Source organism: Pagrus pagrus, assembly GCF_965226575.1.
Source record: "Pagrus pagrus genome assembly, chromosome: 2".
In the NCBI taxonomy this organism is placed as follows: Eukaryota; Metazoa; Chordata; class Actinopteri; order Spariformes; family Sparidae; genus Pagrus; species Pagrus pagrus.
Genome location: NC_140186.1, coordinates 6,114,763 through 6,132,286, shown reverse-complemented (window position 1 = coordinate 6,132,286; position 17,524 = coordinate 6,114,763). Strand labels below are relative to the sequence as shown.

Sequence of the window (17,524 nt, the reverse complement as noted above, 5' to 3'; positions counted from 1 at the left end):
TATTTTTTTTAAATATTATTTTAATACTTTTCTTAAAAAAAGATGTTGTACTCCATAATCTGAACAAGATGAATCTATTGACCTCAATGTCTCACTCACCAACATACCAACAGGTTGTTCTGGGTAAAATAAAATCAGAGAAAGCAAAGAAAAACAGAATACCGGTAAACTCAAAACAATCAAATATGAAAGGGGAAAAGAAATGAATGAAACATTAAAAAAAAAAGAAAAAAAAAAAGTGATTATAGAATCGAAAACACTCACAGATCTCTGGGCCAACCTACGGAAACCAGGAAAAACCTCCTGCCTCCAGAAAAACACAATGGCACACGACATCCCGAAAGAGTTACCATGGACGATGAAAACATTTCTTAAAAATAAAAACTAAAAGACAAAACAAAACAAAAAACCTATTATACAGACTGTAGAAGCTGTGAGGAAGATAGTGGAGGACGAGACGGCTAAGAGAGGCTAAAGAACATGTACATGATGTAAGGAAATAATTAAAAAGATGCGAGTAAAGAAGTAGTTAAGTGCAGATATTGAACACCTACAGAATGATGGGGGGGGGGGGGGGCGTACAGTGATCTTTGAACCGCTTCTTCAAGCTATTACAGAGCGAAACTGCTGCATGACTTCGGATTTAAAATGGGGGTAAAGGAAAATTAAATAGCAATAAAAACATAGCCTTTAATATAAAGTGAAAAGAAGATGCATTTTACATGTAAAAAATGTGAATGAACTTTCAGCACTCAATAGATCGGTTTTGGCATAGAGTCGAGAAAAAAAAAAACAACAAACAGAAAAAGTTATGAGAGAGAATAAGACAGACGAAACAATCCTCTCAATAGAATCATAAAAAAGTTTTTTTTTTTTCTTCTTTACAGTAAATTCTACAAAATCAAAACCAGAGCTCAGAGATGAACACAGAGACGAGCTTTGCTCCCCCGAAATCCAAATTCCTCTCATGTTCTTTTTCGGTGACTTTTCGTCGTATATAATATATATTCATGTATCTATTTATATATATAACATGTATAATTTGCAGGGTATGATTGTTAGTTTACAGGCCAGAGCGCTAAGGCAAAGGACACACTCGGAGACTTTTTAAAATGTTCCTTCCTCGTCGCCCTCGGATGTTCACGCGGACCGAGCACCACCTGAAGCCTCCACCTCTCCAATTAGTGACTGAAGAGAGAATTAGAAGGAAGTGAAGGGAGGAAGGGCGTCTTAGAAAAGTGTGTAAATGTGGCCGGGGCTGTTGCGTTCCCACTGTGTCCTGAGAAAACGACCGACTCTCAGATGACCGCTGGGCCTGACTAAACTAGACCACACCAGCCCACCCCTCGCAGCTAAAATCCAGCTTCAAATATTTTTTAATTTTTTTTAAGAGACATAATTAAAAGAGAGGAAAAAAAACAAAAAAAGTGATCTGTCCATTTGTAATTTGTTCACCCGTTGCTTTTGAACCCTCTCCTCTCCTCTCAAGACAGAATAAAAGGTTTGTCACTTAATTTCTTAAATTAAATTCACCTCTTCACCGACGTTATTTTTCTTTTTTTAAATGTAAAAGTTCTGTCCCCTCCTGTTCATCCTGTCTTTCTCGTTTTTCCTCGAGGGAGCCGACTTATCATTTCACTGTCCGTTTTTTTTTTTTCCGACCTGTCGTCCGTGGAGACTCAGAACCGACAACCATAAACACCAAACCAGACACCAAAACGTATCTGAGGTTGGAGGAAAAGAGGGTATTAATTTAACTCCCCCCTCTCATTCACATGACACAAGCCAGCTGTTTCAACTACTGAGAGAAAGGGACAGTTACTATCAAGTCAATGTGAGTGAGTGTGTGTGTCGGTGTGTGTGTGTGTGTGTGTGTGTGTGTGTGAGCAGCGACCAAGTGCATCAGAGCTTTGTGGTTTAAATGCTTGTGTAAATTTGCGTATGTGTGTCTATAGGTCCCTCTCTCACTCCCATCATCTGCTTTTTCCCTCTCAGAACAGATTCTCTTCAAAGATGGCCATCAGGTCGCTCTGGAAGTTGATGTCGATGGTGTCGGCCATCTGCAGAGGAGACAAGAACAACGAGAAGCGTTAAAGAGAGTCCTACGCGAAACAAAAATCAGCGTTTCTTTGTTAAATAGTTTTGCGCGTACCGCCTCTCTCCTGCGCCTCTCCTGCTCACGGCGGCGGGCCATCTCCCTCTGCTGGTCGGGAGTGTTCTGTGCAGCCGCGGCGGGCGGGGGCGGGGCTTGTTGCTGTACGGGTGGGGCCTGTGGGGAGTGGGTGGGAGGGGTGGAAGCCGGAGGTGTCGGAGCGAGCGGTGACTGTTGCTCCTGGCGACGGCGGGCGTCTTCTTGTGCTCGACGCGCCTGCTCGATGGTGTCCTCGTCGTCACGACTGCTGGAAAAAAAAAACAACAAGCAGCTCCGTTAGCTCTAACATTAACTCACGCTGTTGCCTTCAGCTTTCCCGATTACCAACTTCTCCATCTTCCTCCCACCTACCGTAGCTTTTCTTGCTCCCTCCTCGCCTGCTCTGCCTGGGCCTTCAGCTGTCTCTCTCTCTCCTCCTTCTCCCTGGCAGCCCGCCTGAACTGCTCGAAGCTGTCGCTGGAGGAGCGCACGGAGGAGGCCGGCGTCGACTGGGACCTCTGAGCGAGGCTGGCCCAAGAACCCATGTTCTTTAACTTCACATCCTGGGAGAAGACGAGGAGAGGGCGGTTAAGAAAATGGTTAAATGGAGGGAGAGATCATAGACAAACCAGAGAGTGTGGTTATTATCTTCTCGTCACACACCTGTGTCTTCTTGGGAGCAATGGGAGTTTTGGGCTCTTGTTTGATTTTGATGTCTTGCTGGGAGCAGGGGGGTGCTGGAGAGTCCGGGAGGCGAGAACCAGGGCGAGAACCATCCATTGACTTTAGATCTAATCCTGTAGGACACATACGTTTGCAACTTAAATAACCAGGCAGAGGATCCTGAGGTAATATGCAAAAATGCTCCCATAAAGTGGATGTAGATACAAAAATCAACAAACTCTTGTACTCACTGTGTTTGCTGTCCGGTTTGTGTGAGTCTTGACGCATGGCAGGGCTGAAGGGCGAGGGCGGCAGAACTGGTGACTGGGAAGGCTTCTCCTCTTTGACGGCCACCAGGTTGGACCTCTGCTCCTACAGGCAGACACGTATCATATTTACATGCAAAGAGTCAATTATCGAGGATTACAACTTTTTCAGCATTTAAACAGATGAATTTTTCCTTTTTAACATTTTGTTTTGCTGACACACACACACACACAGCATAGACGTAGGTGGATTACTCACATGTTTCTTGGTCTGCGAGGGTGACTGCTGTCCCATTGGATGGAACTGAGGCATCTGAGGAGAGTGCATCATCAGGGGAGAAGGGCTCTCACGCAGGCAACCTAGAAATACAGGAGAAGAAACATTGCATTTTCTTCAGTCTTCAATTCAATACAACATTTAACTCAAATGTGCAGTAACATCTATAATATTTAACGTGTAGTGGTTCCCAAGTAAAGCTACATGTTCTACACAAAAATGCTCTCAATCTCAGACTACAAGTATCACAATAACTACTACTTTGAGTTGAACACTGCTCAGTAGCTTGCAGTGCTTCAGTATGTAATTGGAGCAGACTAATCAGCACGAGTCCCGGATGACAATATGGAGATTTCCTGCTTTTCTCTGTTTTTTATCATATTAAACTAAATATCTTTGGTTTTGGACTGAAAAAACAAGACATTTAAAGATATCACATCGGACTTGAGACCGGGATGGACATTTTTCACTATTGACTTCCACTTTATAATTTATAAAAAGAATCAATTAATCTATTAAATAATCCACAGATTAATTGATGGTGAAAAAAACGTAGTTGCAGCCCTACTGAGGATACTGTACTGGTCTGACTTTAAAATTAGTTAACGTCCATTTACTCTTTTAAGCACAGCAGCTGTTTAATTTGCCTGTTCCCATTTTTTTAATTGGGTTTAACAACATGTTATTTTCTGTCTTATTGTCTATTGTTGGTTTGGTTTCGAAGACCTAACTGTACTTTCTTCTTGCAGTGATCTTTACTTAGTTTTGTGCAACAAAAATATATGTTTTTTTCTTTCTTGACCCTCAGTTTAGTAACCAGTAATCTATCATAACAACTACCTGCATATGAATTCAGAATATTCTGGTATGGGAAGTGTTCTGGTTTCCGTCTGCAGTCCGACTACTGTCGTCCAATCCGGTTTAAGCACCTTTTAGTTGCATGCAGGTAAACAGTCCGTGTGGAGAGCAAAAGGTGGAACACATTAGCTGAAAAAATGCCGTCTCAAAACCCATCGACTATCCTCTGATGACAAAAGGCTCTCAATGCCAAATCCATTCTCTCATCTCAAGCTGGTAATCAGGCGGCGCTGATCTGACATCAAATATCTGCTGGCTACACTGGAAACATTAGCCGTTTCCCTCAGAGGCCCAACCGTCTTCAGACAACAGACGATGGGTCTTCTTACCCATCTTCTCCAACCCCTTCTTACCTGTTGAGAAAGGCTCCGTCTTGCTGCGCGGTGATGGCTGTTGTTGTTGATGTTGTTGATGTTGTTGTTGCATCTGTTGTACCTTCTGCTGCAGGGCCACCCCCTTCTGCTGCTGTGACACCGACGTGTGCGTATGTGGGAACGGCTGCCGCATGTGCGGGTGGCCTGAGCTGTGTCGCTGCGTCATGGGAGGGGTGGGCGTGGTCACAGCCTGCGTGTGCAGCGACGGCACCAGCTGAGAGGCGACCTGCGCAGGCGAATGCGTGTGCGCGTGCAGCGGCTGTGTCTGCGGGGTGGGTCGAGGCTGGAGCGACTGCAAGAAGCTGTGAACTTGACTGAGGGGCGGCATTTCAGAACTGGTGGCCGTCGGCTCTTCGTCGTCCTCCAGCAGGGCTTGTGGGGGTTGTGCCGAGAGGGTGCCCAAGATGCCATGCGATGGGGGTGAAGGGACGCGGGGGCGGGGGACAGGCTGGGGGAGACTGAGTGGAAGCGAGGGCTGAAGCTGGGGTGAGGGGGATGGAGGCAGGGTGGGGAGTGAGGACGGGGGAGGCTGTAAGATTTTTGGAGGAAGTGGTGCTGCTCGGTTGCTCGGTCTCGATGGTTGCTGGGGTAGAGCATTGTGGATCGCTGCAGACAATACAAGGAGAGGGATGGAAGAGAACAGAAAAAAATAGTGTTATGGATTTTTTTTCCTTTTTAGACAAAAACAAAAGATCTTTCCTGCAACTTTGTCTTGAATTTTAAAGACGTCATGGTGAACAAAAACAAGAAAATACACACCTGGTGAAGGTAAGATGGGATGTTGATTTAGGAAAGGATGCGTCTCAGTGGGCGTCTGGCCGGTGGGTGTGTTTGCGTTGAGGAGGCCGGGCACGACAGGGGCACCGGCAGTAGTAATGGTTGGATTTGGCTCTGTGTTCGACTGCGTCAGGTGAGGGTTCATGAACTGAGTCAGGGGATCAAATCCAGAGCTCAACAGCTGGGACGACTCCAGAGACGGGACAGGGACGTGGACAGGCGGAGGGGGGACATACGGTGGTTTGGACTGGATCACTTGAGGCTGAATCTGAGGCTGAGGAGCGACTGGGCCCGCTCCGCTACTGAGGGGCTGGTGGGGTCTCTTGGTGTCCTTGTTAGACAAGGTCTTCTTGTGCTGCTTGGGAACCAGCCCTGATAGACAAACGGTTTATGAAATATATGGTAGAAATACGAGGAAAGCTGATGTAATAAAGAATTTACAGCTACGTTTCTAAAAATAAGACATGCTGACAGCTTTTGTGTGTTAACGTTACCATTCTCAGAGTCTTCACTATCAGAGGAGTCGCTGCTGTCTGAAGATGAGGATCCTGTCTTCATCTTTGTCACATTTGTTGTTTCCAGAGGCTTCTCTACTGCGACAAAACACACAAACATTCAGAAACAGATGGACTGACAGCTTCTGTCTCACTTGTGTAGGCACAAAAAAATGGAGCCAGTATGAAGGAAAAAAAAGGGAACAGTGAGCTACACTTTTTGATAATATACCTGATGTCTTGTAAACAGAGCTGCGACAGATGAACTTATTCATACATCCGATGCTAACGCAAATGTTTCTGAAAAATACCTTTTAGGAAAACTAGATGAGAAGATTCATAATGCGCAAATAAAAAGGCTACAGCCAGCCTGGTTATCTTACAATTGTACAGAGCCAAGCTAGCAGTTCCTTGTGGTCCACTTCGTTATGCTAAGCTAACCGGCTGCTGGGTGCAGACTTGATAAAACGGCATTTTTGAGAGTATCTAGATGAGTTGACGTCATGATATTGTTGGTTGAAATCGGTTGTTTTTTCATATATTGTTCAAAAGGTGGACAACATGGCTGCGGATGTGATTTAAAATGATCGGGACATTTCTCATCTCGAATTTGACGGACATATATGAACGTAACATCAATCTTATCATCTAATCCTCTGCCAGAAGGCAGAGTCATGAATTATTCCCTTCATACTTTTTAGTTATCATCACACTGTATATTGCAATTTAACAAACATGATAATTACATGCAATGTAGCAAAACTGGTATTACCTGAAATCAAATTATCAATCATTCAAAAGCAAATTAATAAAACGAAAACTGAAAACTGACACACAGTATGTACAGTAGGAAATGGTTAACCGCATGATTTAATTATGAGTGGCAGAACAAGACCTTCCTGTACAAGTGCTATGACTCAGGAACAACAGCACTTCTGTAAACACAAAAGTCACATGACACCAAACGGGTGTGGAGAACACATCCAAACAACCTACCTGATGGCTTTTTCTTCTTCTTGAGGCAGCTGGACACGTATTTCTCCAGCTCTCTCAGCGTGGAGGGCTTCAGAGTCTCAAAGTCAATCTCAATCTCATCCGGGTTGGAGTTCTTCAGCGAAGGCTCGCGCGTTTGGATTATGTGCACGACTCGGCCCAGCTTGTCGCCGGGCAGCTTGTTGATGTCCAGGCTCAGCTGCCGCTTCTCCTCGTACGACATCGGCTTGCCCCTCTCAGTGGACACGCCCCCGAAAGCATCTGAGGAGGAAAGTATAACGGCAGGTTGATGCGGGGCCAGCTTTCAAACAAAAAAACCCCCATCCTGCTCAACGTATCTCTCTCATACATACCCATGTCATCCTCTGCTTCAAGAGAGGCCGAGGGGACGAGAGGAGTTGGCCCAGGCTGAGGCAGCAGAGGTGGGCGGCTATTTTTAACTCCTTCTTTCTTACTGTGATTGACAAATGATCAGATTAGCTCCAGTTATTGCAGCTACAATAACATCATTTATCTTAAGACCTCTCCAACACCTACCCGGGCTTTTTCCTTTCCTTCTTTACAATGTTCAGCTCCTTGCTGCTCTTGTTTTTCTTAGAAGTCTGAAGCACGACAGTTGGAGGTGTCTCCACAGCTTCCTCTGCTCCCATCTTCTTCTTGTGCTTTTCTTTCTTCTTCTCCTTCTCCTTCTCCTTCTCCTTTTCCTTCTCCTTCTCCTTCTCCTTCTTTTCCCTCTCTTTCTTCTTGGGCTTGCTGGCTTGGGGCTGGGAGAGTGCTGCCAGCTGTTCATGGACAGCTTTAAGCTACAGGACACAAACACACACACAGTTGTGGTCTTAAGAGATGGAATGACAGCAGCTTGGATATTTGTTTCTCCGTGTTTCAGCATTCACCCACGTTCGGTAAAGCTGTTCTGCGTGGCCCACCCACCTGTCGTGTCTCATAAGCCTCCCTCCCCCTTCATTTTCCATCCTCTAACCTGTTCCTGTAACTCAGCCAATCGCTGTTGCCTTTCGTGTTCTGAGTCTCCCCCGGAGGACTCCGATTCGGAGGTACTGGAGCTATCGTCTTCCGAGACAGCAGAAAGAGGCGGGGCTTGTCGAGTGGAGGGGGCAGGGTGGAGGGCCGACGACGGGGTGGGAACAGGGACGGGCTCCTCTGGCTCATCAGGCATTTTGGCAAAACGCATCTCAAACACGTCCTGTTGGGACAGAGGATGTCAGGAAACCGAACCACAAACCACGAAGGCACAAACAGCGTCAAAAGGCAAGAACAAATATGACATTCAGAATTGTGTTCTTAATATATATTATATATATATTTTAAATTAAATTATTTAAAAAAAAAGTAAGATATTGTAATGATCTAGCCATGAGTCTTGTGCATCTACATGTAGACGTTTACCATGTTTCATTGATTGGAACTGAATATCAGTGTAAATAAGAGACTTCTTATTGTTTTTAATAAACATGTAGTACTACCACGACTACAACTACTAATAATTACAATAATAATAACAATAGCACATTTAATAAAAGTAAACTTAATGTAATATATTTTAAAATAAAGCTGTAAATCAAAAAATTGTGCAAAACTGCTTTCAAATATGGTATGACACATTATTTGAGGAGTAGAAAATAAAGTGCATTTTCACCATATCATAAATCTATGCATTAGTTGACACGACCTTGCTACAAAACTGCATTTTACTGTATTCGTTCTGCATTGTGAGAAGTCAGTAAACACACTGAGCAGCTGTGTTATGTGAACAAACAGAGGGAGAAACAACGGTAGACGTGTTTAACATGGGAATAACAATCTTTGGTATTTGCTAACTTTGAGCTGGATCTTACATGGTGCCAGGCAACAGTGCCCAACCACTTACATTATGTACATTACAACCATGTGAGCTTAGTGAACATCTAATTAAACTGATTAGAAAAGAAGTTATTTACACCCTCGGCATGCAGTCGAGCTCGTGCACCCACTCCGGACGGGGTGTTGCTAATGCTAATGCTAAAACATAGCAGCTACAGTGAAAAATTCAGCGTAAAAAGGGTGTAAATAGAGTCTTTTTAAAATCAATTTTGGATTTGGCGGCTTCTGGAGATTTGGATTACAGAGGATGATCTTCATGGAGCCACTTTGTATTCTTCTGTTGTTTTTTTTAAGTTTACAGCAAATCCTAATCTACTTTGGTTGCTTAGCAGAACGGTGCAATGCTGTTCTGCTGTGTGAAGTTACACAAATGATTTAAGAACGGAGAAACAAAGGGGGTCAACAAGGGGTTGTGTATTGTGGATCGCTTAACATGTATGATATGTTGCTTACCTGTAATTTGCGCGCCATGCCAACCACATCATGGTCTGGGGGATTGTACTTGTAACAGTTCGAGAACATCAACCGGACGTCTGCGGCAAATTCTTGAGCGTCTCTGTACTGTCTGTTGTCCATCTTTTTCTGGAGGAGACAAACAAATGAACCGCCTTGATCAAAACATATCCAAATTGTTTAACTTTTAAAACATTCTTTATGTTTTAGTGTATTACTATTTTATTAGTACCAACCAAACTATATCCATAAAACAAATATTTGAAGCTAACAAGTAAAGAAAAGAGAAACAGATACTTTATTTTAATATGGCTCCTTAGGAAACCAGCCATTAGATAAAACAATCCAAATAAAGAAACAAACAAATGTTTAATCAAACTCTTGATATTCTCCTTTAAATGATATATCTTAGGCTACATTTTAGGTTAAGTTCTCATATGGGTAGTTATTTTGTTAAATGAAGGTTTGTTGTAAAGTAAATCAAATAATTTACATACAGTATATAATATTTGCAGCCACACAAGGTCAATTACACACGTTACTGAATCCTTATAAAATCACCTTGATAGAGCTGAGATCCATGGGGTGCTTGATGATGTCGTGGTAGTCGTGGAGGCCAAGAGCTCTTACGTCAACAGGCTTGTAGAAGGGCCAGGCGTATGATACATGTTTCTTGGAAAGCATTTCTCTGACGAGGCGCGCGCAGAAACGCAACTGATCCTGCCGCTTCTGCGTAACTGTCCCTCCGGTCTCCAAACCGCCTCCCAGGTGATGCTGAGAGTCCGGCTGCAAAGGTTCTTTTTTGGGTTGCTTAGACGGGCGACTGCTCTCTCGGCGCGGCCGAGTCTCGGCAGAGACAGGAGATGATTCACTGAGCTGGTCGTTGGCTGTGGGTGTGGTCGTGTCTGCTTTCCTCTTCTGGCTCTTCCTTTGCTGTTGGTGCTACAGAGATCAGAGGTTAGAAAATGATAACATATCAACTTGTGATTAATAACAAGGTGTCAACAGTTCTCACGAATTTAAGGTTATTTTAAACCAAATTTAAGATTGATCATCAGAAATGTGGACTTTCACGAAGAGGAGCTTGACTCATTTTGACAAAAGAAATTAAAAGATGGATGAATACAATCAGATCAAATGTTTGGCAATCAAGATCTCACAAATTCAAATTCAAGACTATTTCATGACTTTTTAGTTTGAGATATTTTAAGACGTTTTAAAGAAGTACAGACACCCTAAATGAGAGCGCCTGCTGACTTCTCCTCACCTTGATGAGGGAAGGGCTGCTCTGCAGCATCGGGGCTGGATGGAGGCCTTGGTGCGTTGGGGCTGGAGGGGGAACAGAGGTCATGCCCTGGGCCAGGATGTCAGGTGTTGAGAGGGGAAACGCAGGTCCCAGATGGGGTGCATGGGAGGGTGCGTGGGAAGGTACGTGGGAGGGTACGTGGGAGGGTACGTGGGAGGGAGCGTGGGAGGGTAAGTGGGAAGGTGCGTGGGAGGGAGCATGGGAGGGAGCGTGGGAGGGTAAGTGGGAAGGTGCGTGGGAGGGAGCATGGGAGGGAGCGTGGGAGGGTGGTGTTGGAGGCACGCGTGGGGGCGGAGGCTGGCCCAGAGAAAGGGCAGGAGGACCTTGAGGGGCAGGTGCGGCACGGGTCTGCGGGGTGGTCGAAGGGGACGAGAAGCCTCGTGTGTGGGGGGTGGTGGAGGGGGACGATGACTCATGGCCTGAATCTGACTTGATCATACCTGGAAGGAATAAAATAAACACATGAAGATCACAAATATTAAATCAAGGATAAAAAATAAAAAAACACAGCCGTCCATGGGCATGACGCATCAAGATTTGATTTAACAATAAATGTTTCGTAACAGGTGTAGCTGATGAAGAGGGAGAACCAGTACAGACAGGAGAACTTTACAAACAAGGTTGACTGGTTAGGTTAGTACAGTTTACTTGTCACTGCAATTAAGTCATGGCACCTCCTCATTAACAGTCTCACGAAGGATAAACACAAACACCGTTGCTATGAAAGGAAGATGGAGGCTCTTGAGGTCACAAAAACAGCATTCAAGTGACACTTTTTAGCTCATACTACATCTGAAACTCATACCAGGCTCCCGTCTGCCCCCTCTGCGTCCCTTGGTGACAACAGCAATCTCCGTCTCCTCCTGCGGCATCTGTGTGATCATCCCGAGGAAGTGCTTCTCCAAGGCCTCCGCCATTAGGACAATATCATCTCCAGGCTAAACGCACAAACATCCACGTTTAGAAGGCATAAGCTCTTTGTAAGGAGGCTTAACATGTGTAGGTACATCTCGCTTTACCACCTGAACTTCAGGAAAGTAAGATGCAGTGGCTGACCTTGTTGTAGATGTAGCAGTTTGTGAACATCGTGTTGAAGTCTTGGATACACTCCTGGGCATTCCAGTAGTAGTTGTTCTCCAGGCGTTTTTTTATCGTGCCCATGTCCATAGGGATCTTGATGATCTTATAGTAGTCCTTCAGGGAGAAAGAGAGCAGTATTAGATCAGTATCCTCTACAAACAAAAGCAAGAGGAGGATAGAGGAAGCAAAGACACAATGTATGTTTGGCTCTCATCCTCTTTCATCAGTCCCAAATACAAGATTCATATTAACTGCGTCATATGTCAAAACCAAGAATGACTTCATCCTACTAACAAGAATTCTCTCTGTCGCCAACTAAAGAAACTAATTTAGCCATAAACGAGCTACTGTAATGTAACAGCTCAGCCGAGGAAGATGCCATTAATGTTTTCATTCTGTGCTGTCATGAGCACGAGTCTCTCGTCCATGAGCTGATGCACGCTGCTTCCTGTGCAATGATACGGTTGGTGGGTGTAGTTTGGTAGAAAGAAAATAGTTCCTTCATGAAACTGCCAACTACAAGGTCTGGGGATTATCTTGAATGACCGGGCCATGATTTCTGGAAACAAACTGAGTTTTTCAAATGTATTTTCTTCTGGCGCTTTGAGCACCACAAGCTCAGTGCCATCTGGTTCCATTATATTCGAGAGAGGACAAACATCTCTATGTCTGATATCTCCAAAACCCTGCAACTCACACCAAAACAATTTAGATGGATAAATAGGACTACAGATAAGAGGAAACATAAACATTTGATCTTGGAGTGAAATGCCCCTTTAGATCAATTCCACATGTTGTTCTGCTGCTGTAAATATTTACGAGTGCACCAAATCCAACAAAAGTATAACATATCACACGCCGTATCCTTTAACAGATCCACGAAGGATAGGACACATAGTACAGAGCATATAAAGTGAATTTGGAGCCAAACTATTTACCTCAGAAGAGTAGCTGTTGTTCGGGATACAAATAAATAAACAATAAACAACCAAAGATGGATTAAAGAGAGCAAAGGGTATCCAAGTATTTTTCGACCTCAACGAGTTTCTCCTCTTTGACTGTGATAATTAGCAGCATTTTCATTCAACTAAAGAAGTCAAGTCAGCCATCACATTGTGCCAAAAGAGAAAGTCTGAGGAAAAAGTGCTTTTTTCTGGAAAATGAATTAACATTAAACGGGCAGTATGCAGTTTCAAAAGTGAAACAGTATGAAATTGTGTCGTCCTTTACGGTCAGTTTGTTTTTTCCGGTTATTCAGTCATGAAAACAAAGAGAGTTTATTTATTTAGTTTGTTAAGGCATAAAAAAAAATCAGTCAATGAAGATCTTTCTCTACTTATTAAAATGTCTTCCCCAAAACAACATAGTGCTCCTTTCAATAAATATGTCAGCTATCTTGATGCTATCGATTTATTTTGGACAATTCACTTTTATGACTGGCACCCAAACACACAAACATGTGACTCACAGGCAAATTGAGTTTGATGGCATCTACAGGAGCTTGGAAGGGCCATGCAAAGTGGTGTTTCCATAATGGCTTCAACACCTCTTTAAGCAGGTACTGAAATAGAGAAATATCACACAAAAATCAATCAAATTTATGTCGAAACACCAGAAACAGTTCAGACGTACAATCAAACAAACAGAGACCCGCGTACCTGTAGCTGGTTGGTCTGTCGTTTGGGCCTGTTGGGGTTCCATGTTTCAGGGGGTGGAGGGTTGAAGGGGAGAGGTGGTGGGGCAGAGGGAGGGTTCTGGCTGCTGCCTGCCTCCAGTCCGTCTCCCATCGCGGAGGTGCGTTGCAGTGGCTGAGCAGACAGTTTAGGCAGATTGGACCTGGCAGGGGCAGGTGGGACCGGGGGTAGCCCCCTCAGGCCATTACACTCCCCACTCGACGCTCTGGAGGGACAATCAGGAAAAGCATCATCACCGCTGCCTCTACAGTTTCAGACTCCAACTGTCATTTTCAATATTTAGTATTCATACGACTATTTTCACGATTAAACGTTTAGTCTGTAAAATGTCAAAATATTGTGAAAAATGCTCATCGCAATTTGCCAGAGCTAAAAGTGATGTTTTCAGATTAATCATTTTATCCAGCCAGTGGTCCAAAACCCAAAGATACTTCATTTACTATCATAAATGTCAAACAAATCAGCAAATCCTCACATTTAAGAAGCTGAAACCAACAAATGTTTGACATTTTTACTTGAAAAATGACTGAAGCGATTAATCGATCATCAAAATAGTTGGCAAGTAATTTCTTTCGATCACTACAGAATTAATCGACTATTCGCAGCTCCACGAATTGTTCCCCTGCTTTTAAGTTATCTCAACTCTGATTCAACTTTGTCAGGCTGCAGTCAGCATCGTTATCACACGTCAAATCTGAAACCAACCTACTATCACATCAACTCAATATCAAGCACTTTCCTTCACTCTGTCTCACTGTCAGTCCACAGTGTCTGCACGTTGCTCTAAAACAGCAGCTTCAATGGCATCGGTATGCGAGAGGGAGACAACTTGGCAAGGCATCATCTCATCAATGGCATCGTCAGTTAACTGCTATGACAGCGATCAAATTTGTCTTCATTTGTTATTCTCTCCTTTGTTGTAGTGCGTCTTATGAAAAGGTCTGTGTAGGCAGGGATCATGCGTAATGTCTCCTTTTACATGCGCATACTAATGACGGCAATCCAGACCAGCTACAACTTGTTAGATCCTTAAAAATTTAAATATTAAATATTGAGTCATGGCTTAAAATCAAATGAAGACCGTTTGCCTGCAGCCTTTCTGCCTCATCTTGGTAGCTGTAAACACATTAGAGATTTATGCACTTAAAATAGCCCTGGCCAGCATTTAATTAAGCTATGAGACATTGGGTACAGTGTGAAGCTTTCAAAATGCAAAATATTCTGACTTACAAGAAGCTGTATTGTATGTCATTAGTTGACTCAAGTTTCACGGCTAGTCTGAAGCAGCTAATGGAAATAAGGTGGTAATATATTGATACTGTTGGTATATCACTGTGTTTGTTGTTGAATTGCAATACAATTCACATCAATCATTCCCGACACTTTTAAAAATGATCCAACCTGCTCTTGCGCAGGCAGCCCTGCTCCACGGGCCAACCATGCATGCCATTGAGCCACAAACAGGTTGATGGAACAAAGTGTTCTGCACCATTTGTGAGCGGGCAGGTAGGAAAAATCTGAGCAGATCATCAAGAATTTCCTTCAGGATAAATAAAGTTATTTTATCTTATCATAATGGTTGTTTTATTGCTGTTTAAATGTAGGCTATGTATGGCTATTTAAAACATTTGTCCAGTAATTGCTCTATATTGCCAAAATCCGTAATATTAAGAGTCAAAACAAATATATATAGTCGACCGTACACTCCGTCTGAAAAGTGTGGAAAGACCAAAGTATTGTCATTGGTGAGCTCAACGTATCTAACAGACCAAAAAAAAAAAAAAAAAAATTTAAATATTAAGAAGACAGTTTATTTTCTGAAGACTCACATGTTTGTTGCCGTGCAGCTGTTATCTAATCCAATTGTGTGATCATATCTCAGTTGGTGAGGCAGCGATTTCCTGAGGTAACACCGGAGGTTTATCTGTGACACGCTGTGGGGGCAAGGAAACCACAACACACAGATAGTGTCACACCTGAGAGAGAAAGATATAAAGAGGGATGCCTGATCAAAATTAAGGTCAACACATGTGGGCTGTTTCCATATACACTGAAATGCACTGCTAGGCACAGGTTTTCCCATAATACAGGAAAGCAACCAACTGTATTTCGATAAGATGGAAATAGCACAAAGAACTGCTGCTTTCTTTCATGACGTGCTGACGGTCCTTTGATGCCACCGGCACCTCGTTTCCAAACCACTTCATTTGAGGCTGCATCTGTTTAGTTCATTCCTCTCGTGCAATAGTTATAACTGTCCAGAATGAACTTACACAATACAGACAGTACACAAGTCGTAGTCATAGTTTCTTTACACCTTAACGAAAGGTTTCTGAGCAGTCATACACCTTCACCTTACTTCTTATCCAATGTTTCACTCCTGTAGTGCATCAGTTATCTGCACTGCACGCATGAGACCCATTAATTGACTTTAATCTGACTTTTTTTTTTTTACTCTGCTGACAATCTAAGTCTTTTCTCATAACTTTATTCCTCCATATTAAGGACAAAGAAGGACTACATGCACACATTACGGTCTATTAATGTAAACTGTATTGGTATCTTCTACTCCTAAGAGAATTGGACAGTACAATGAGCAGTTTGAACATTATTCAGGTGAACGACTGTTTTATAATTCCTGTGCGTCACCTTTCAACATGTTCACGTCAATGACTTGTTATTTAAAGGTTTTGTGCTATAGTTTATCTCGTGTGGATTTATGTTTGAGTGACGCCCCCCTGACCTTGAACTTTGACAGCTTGTAGATGTACATTGATAGTAGATGTTACAGCGCTTTGAGGTCCTTTTTGAAGTTTCTCTCTGGGACAATTTATGTGCCTTGATAAATGCTTAATGACTTCCACCAAAGACTTAGAGTTTCATATCAAAATGTTTTAATCAGAGCGATTAACTCATCCAAGCTTGTGTTGTTAGATACATCGATACAATGCTTGGAAATATTGTGCTCCTCTAATGTTGACTGTTAAAAAGCTTTCCAGCTGCATTATGTGTGGGATCTCTTTCCAAACTGAAACCAAAACTACAACCTGCTTCCAGACTTTAATCTACGCATCTCAAGTGGACTGTGGGAACAAATTACTTAATATACTATGTACAGTGTCGTGTTTTATGCTCTTTTACACATTTAACTGCCAAACTACGTTACCATTAACATATAATTTATCAAATCCAACTGACCAGCATACCGTGGTGGATGTCTGAAGCTTATTAAAACAACCATATCGCGAACATCTACGTAAAAAACCTAAGCTATCCTGTCTTTACACTATGTAATCGCGTTCACAAGGCGTACAGTTAGCATTGGGCTAAAAGCAACGTCGCAGCTAACAGGTTAGACTAAAAAGACCAAACGTGTAGACAGCGAAGCGAATAAACGTAATTTGACACCTACATCAATAATTCTACAAAATTTATCAGCCATTTTGCTACTATTTCGTATCACGTAGCTGCTAGCTTCTTCACACTACCGGTAAGCTGACATTATGCGAGGAGAGCAAAAGGAGCTAACGACGCTAAGTGTCGTGAATAACGTTACTCATGACCAACTGAAAGACACGGTCGACTCAAAAACAACTTTGTTCTGGACGTTAGCCGTGTGCTAACCTTCCATGTCAGTACATCGCCATGTCCCACTGGGAGCAAAGTGACAGCTCTGCACGTAAACCGTCTTTCAGAATACAACTTGGACGGGATTGATATTCTCCAAGTGACGTACGTCGCGCTTCGCATGATCTCCTGCGCCATCGCGCGTAAACTACGCTGCCGAGAGGACGTAACTTATGTCACGAATACGGCCTACGGGGCTACAAACAAACAGCCTAGCAGCTAACTTGCTAGCATGAGACCGACCTGCAGCTAACGTGCACCCTGACAGCACGGAGCGTCTTATGCTACGAAAACGACCTGAACACAAGTGTGAAGATAAGAAAGACACAACACAGAATACGCACAAAAACACCAATTCGCGCTGATTTTAAAGACAAAAAATCATCTATCTCGTGTGCCCGAACCGGTGCAAGGCCTGCGAAGACAGCTCATGCTCCTCTTTGCCGAAGCGCACACTGACAGCGCGGGAAATACGCCCCCGATGTCCGTTGTAAACCTTTTATCGGATCCACGGGAGTGTATGCTTTCGTTTGATATACCAATGTCACCCACACAGAGGCATAAAATGCTATTTTTTACCTTGTTCAGTTGGTTGTCAGCGCTCGCGGACCTTCCTCGCCCCAAATCCAGAACAAACAGTCCCGTTCGACGTC

General features: G+C 43.4%; 1 protein-coding gene across 1 annotated transcript; it reads right to left on the bottom strand.

The window, feature by feature from the left end:
- LOC311275296 (bromodomain-containing protein 4-like) lies at nucleotides 1-17,524 on the bottom strand. The gene is given in 23 exon segments (XM_084383708.1): nucleotides 1-2,060; nucleotides 2,153-2,399; nucleotides 2,504-2,694; nucleotides 2,795-2,928; nucleotides 3,046-3,166; nucleotides 3,320-3,420; nucleotides 4,549-5,175; nucleotides 5,329-5,718; nucleotides 5,841-5,939; nucleotides 6,837-7,094; nucleotides 7,187-7,287; nucleotides 7,371-7,636; nucleotides 7,764-7,794; nucleotides 7,796-8,034; nucleotides 9,165-9,293; nucleotides 9,726-10,106; nucleotides 10,432-10,910; nucleotides 11,276-11,408; nucleotides 11,527-11,664; nucleotides 13,019-13,111; nucleotides 13,209-13,449; nucleotides 15,074-15,220; nucleotides 17,451-17,524. Coding segments are annotated over 21 exon segments (4,356 nt in total). The 5' UTR covers nucleotides 13,338-13,449; nucleotides 15,074-15,220; nucleotides 17,451-17,524; the 3' UTR covers nucleotides 1-1,991.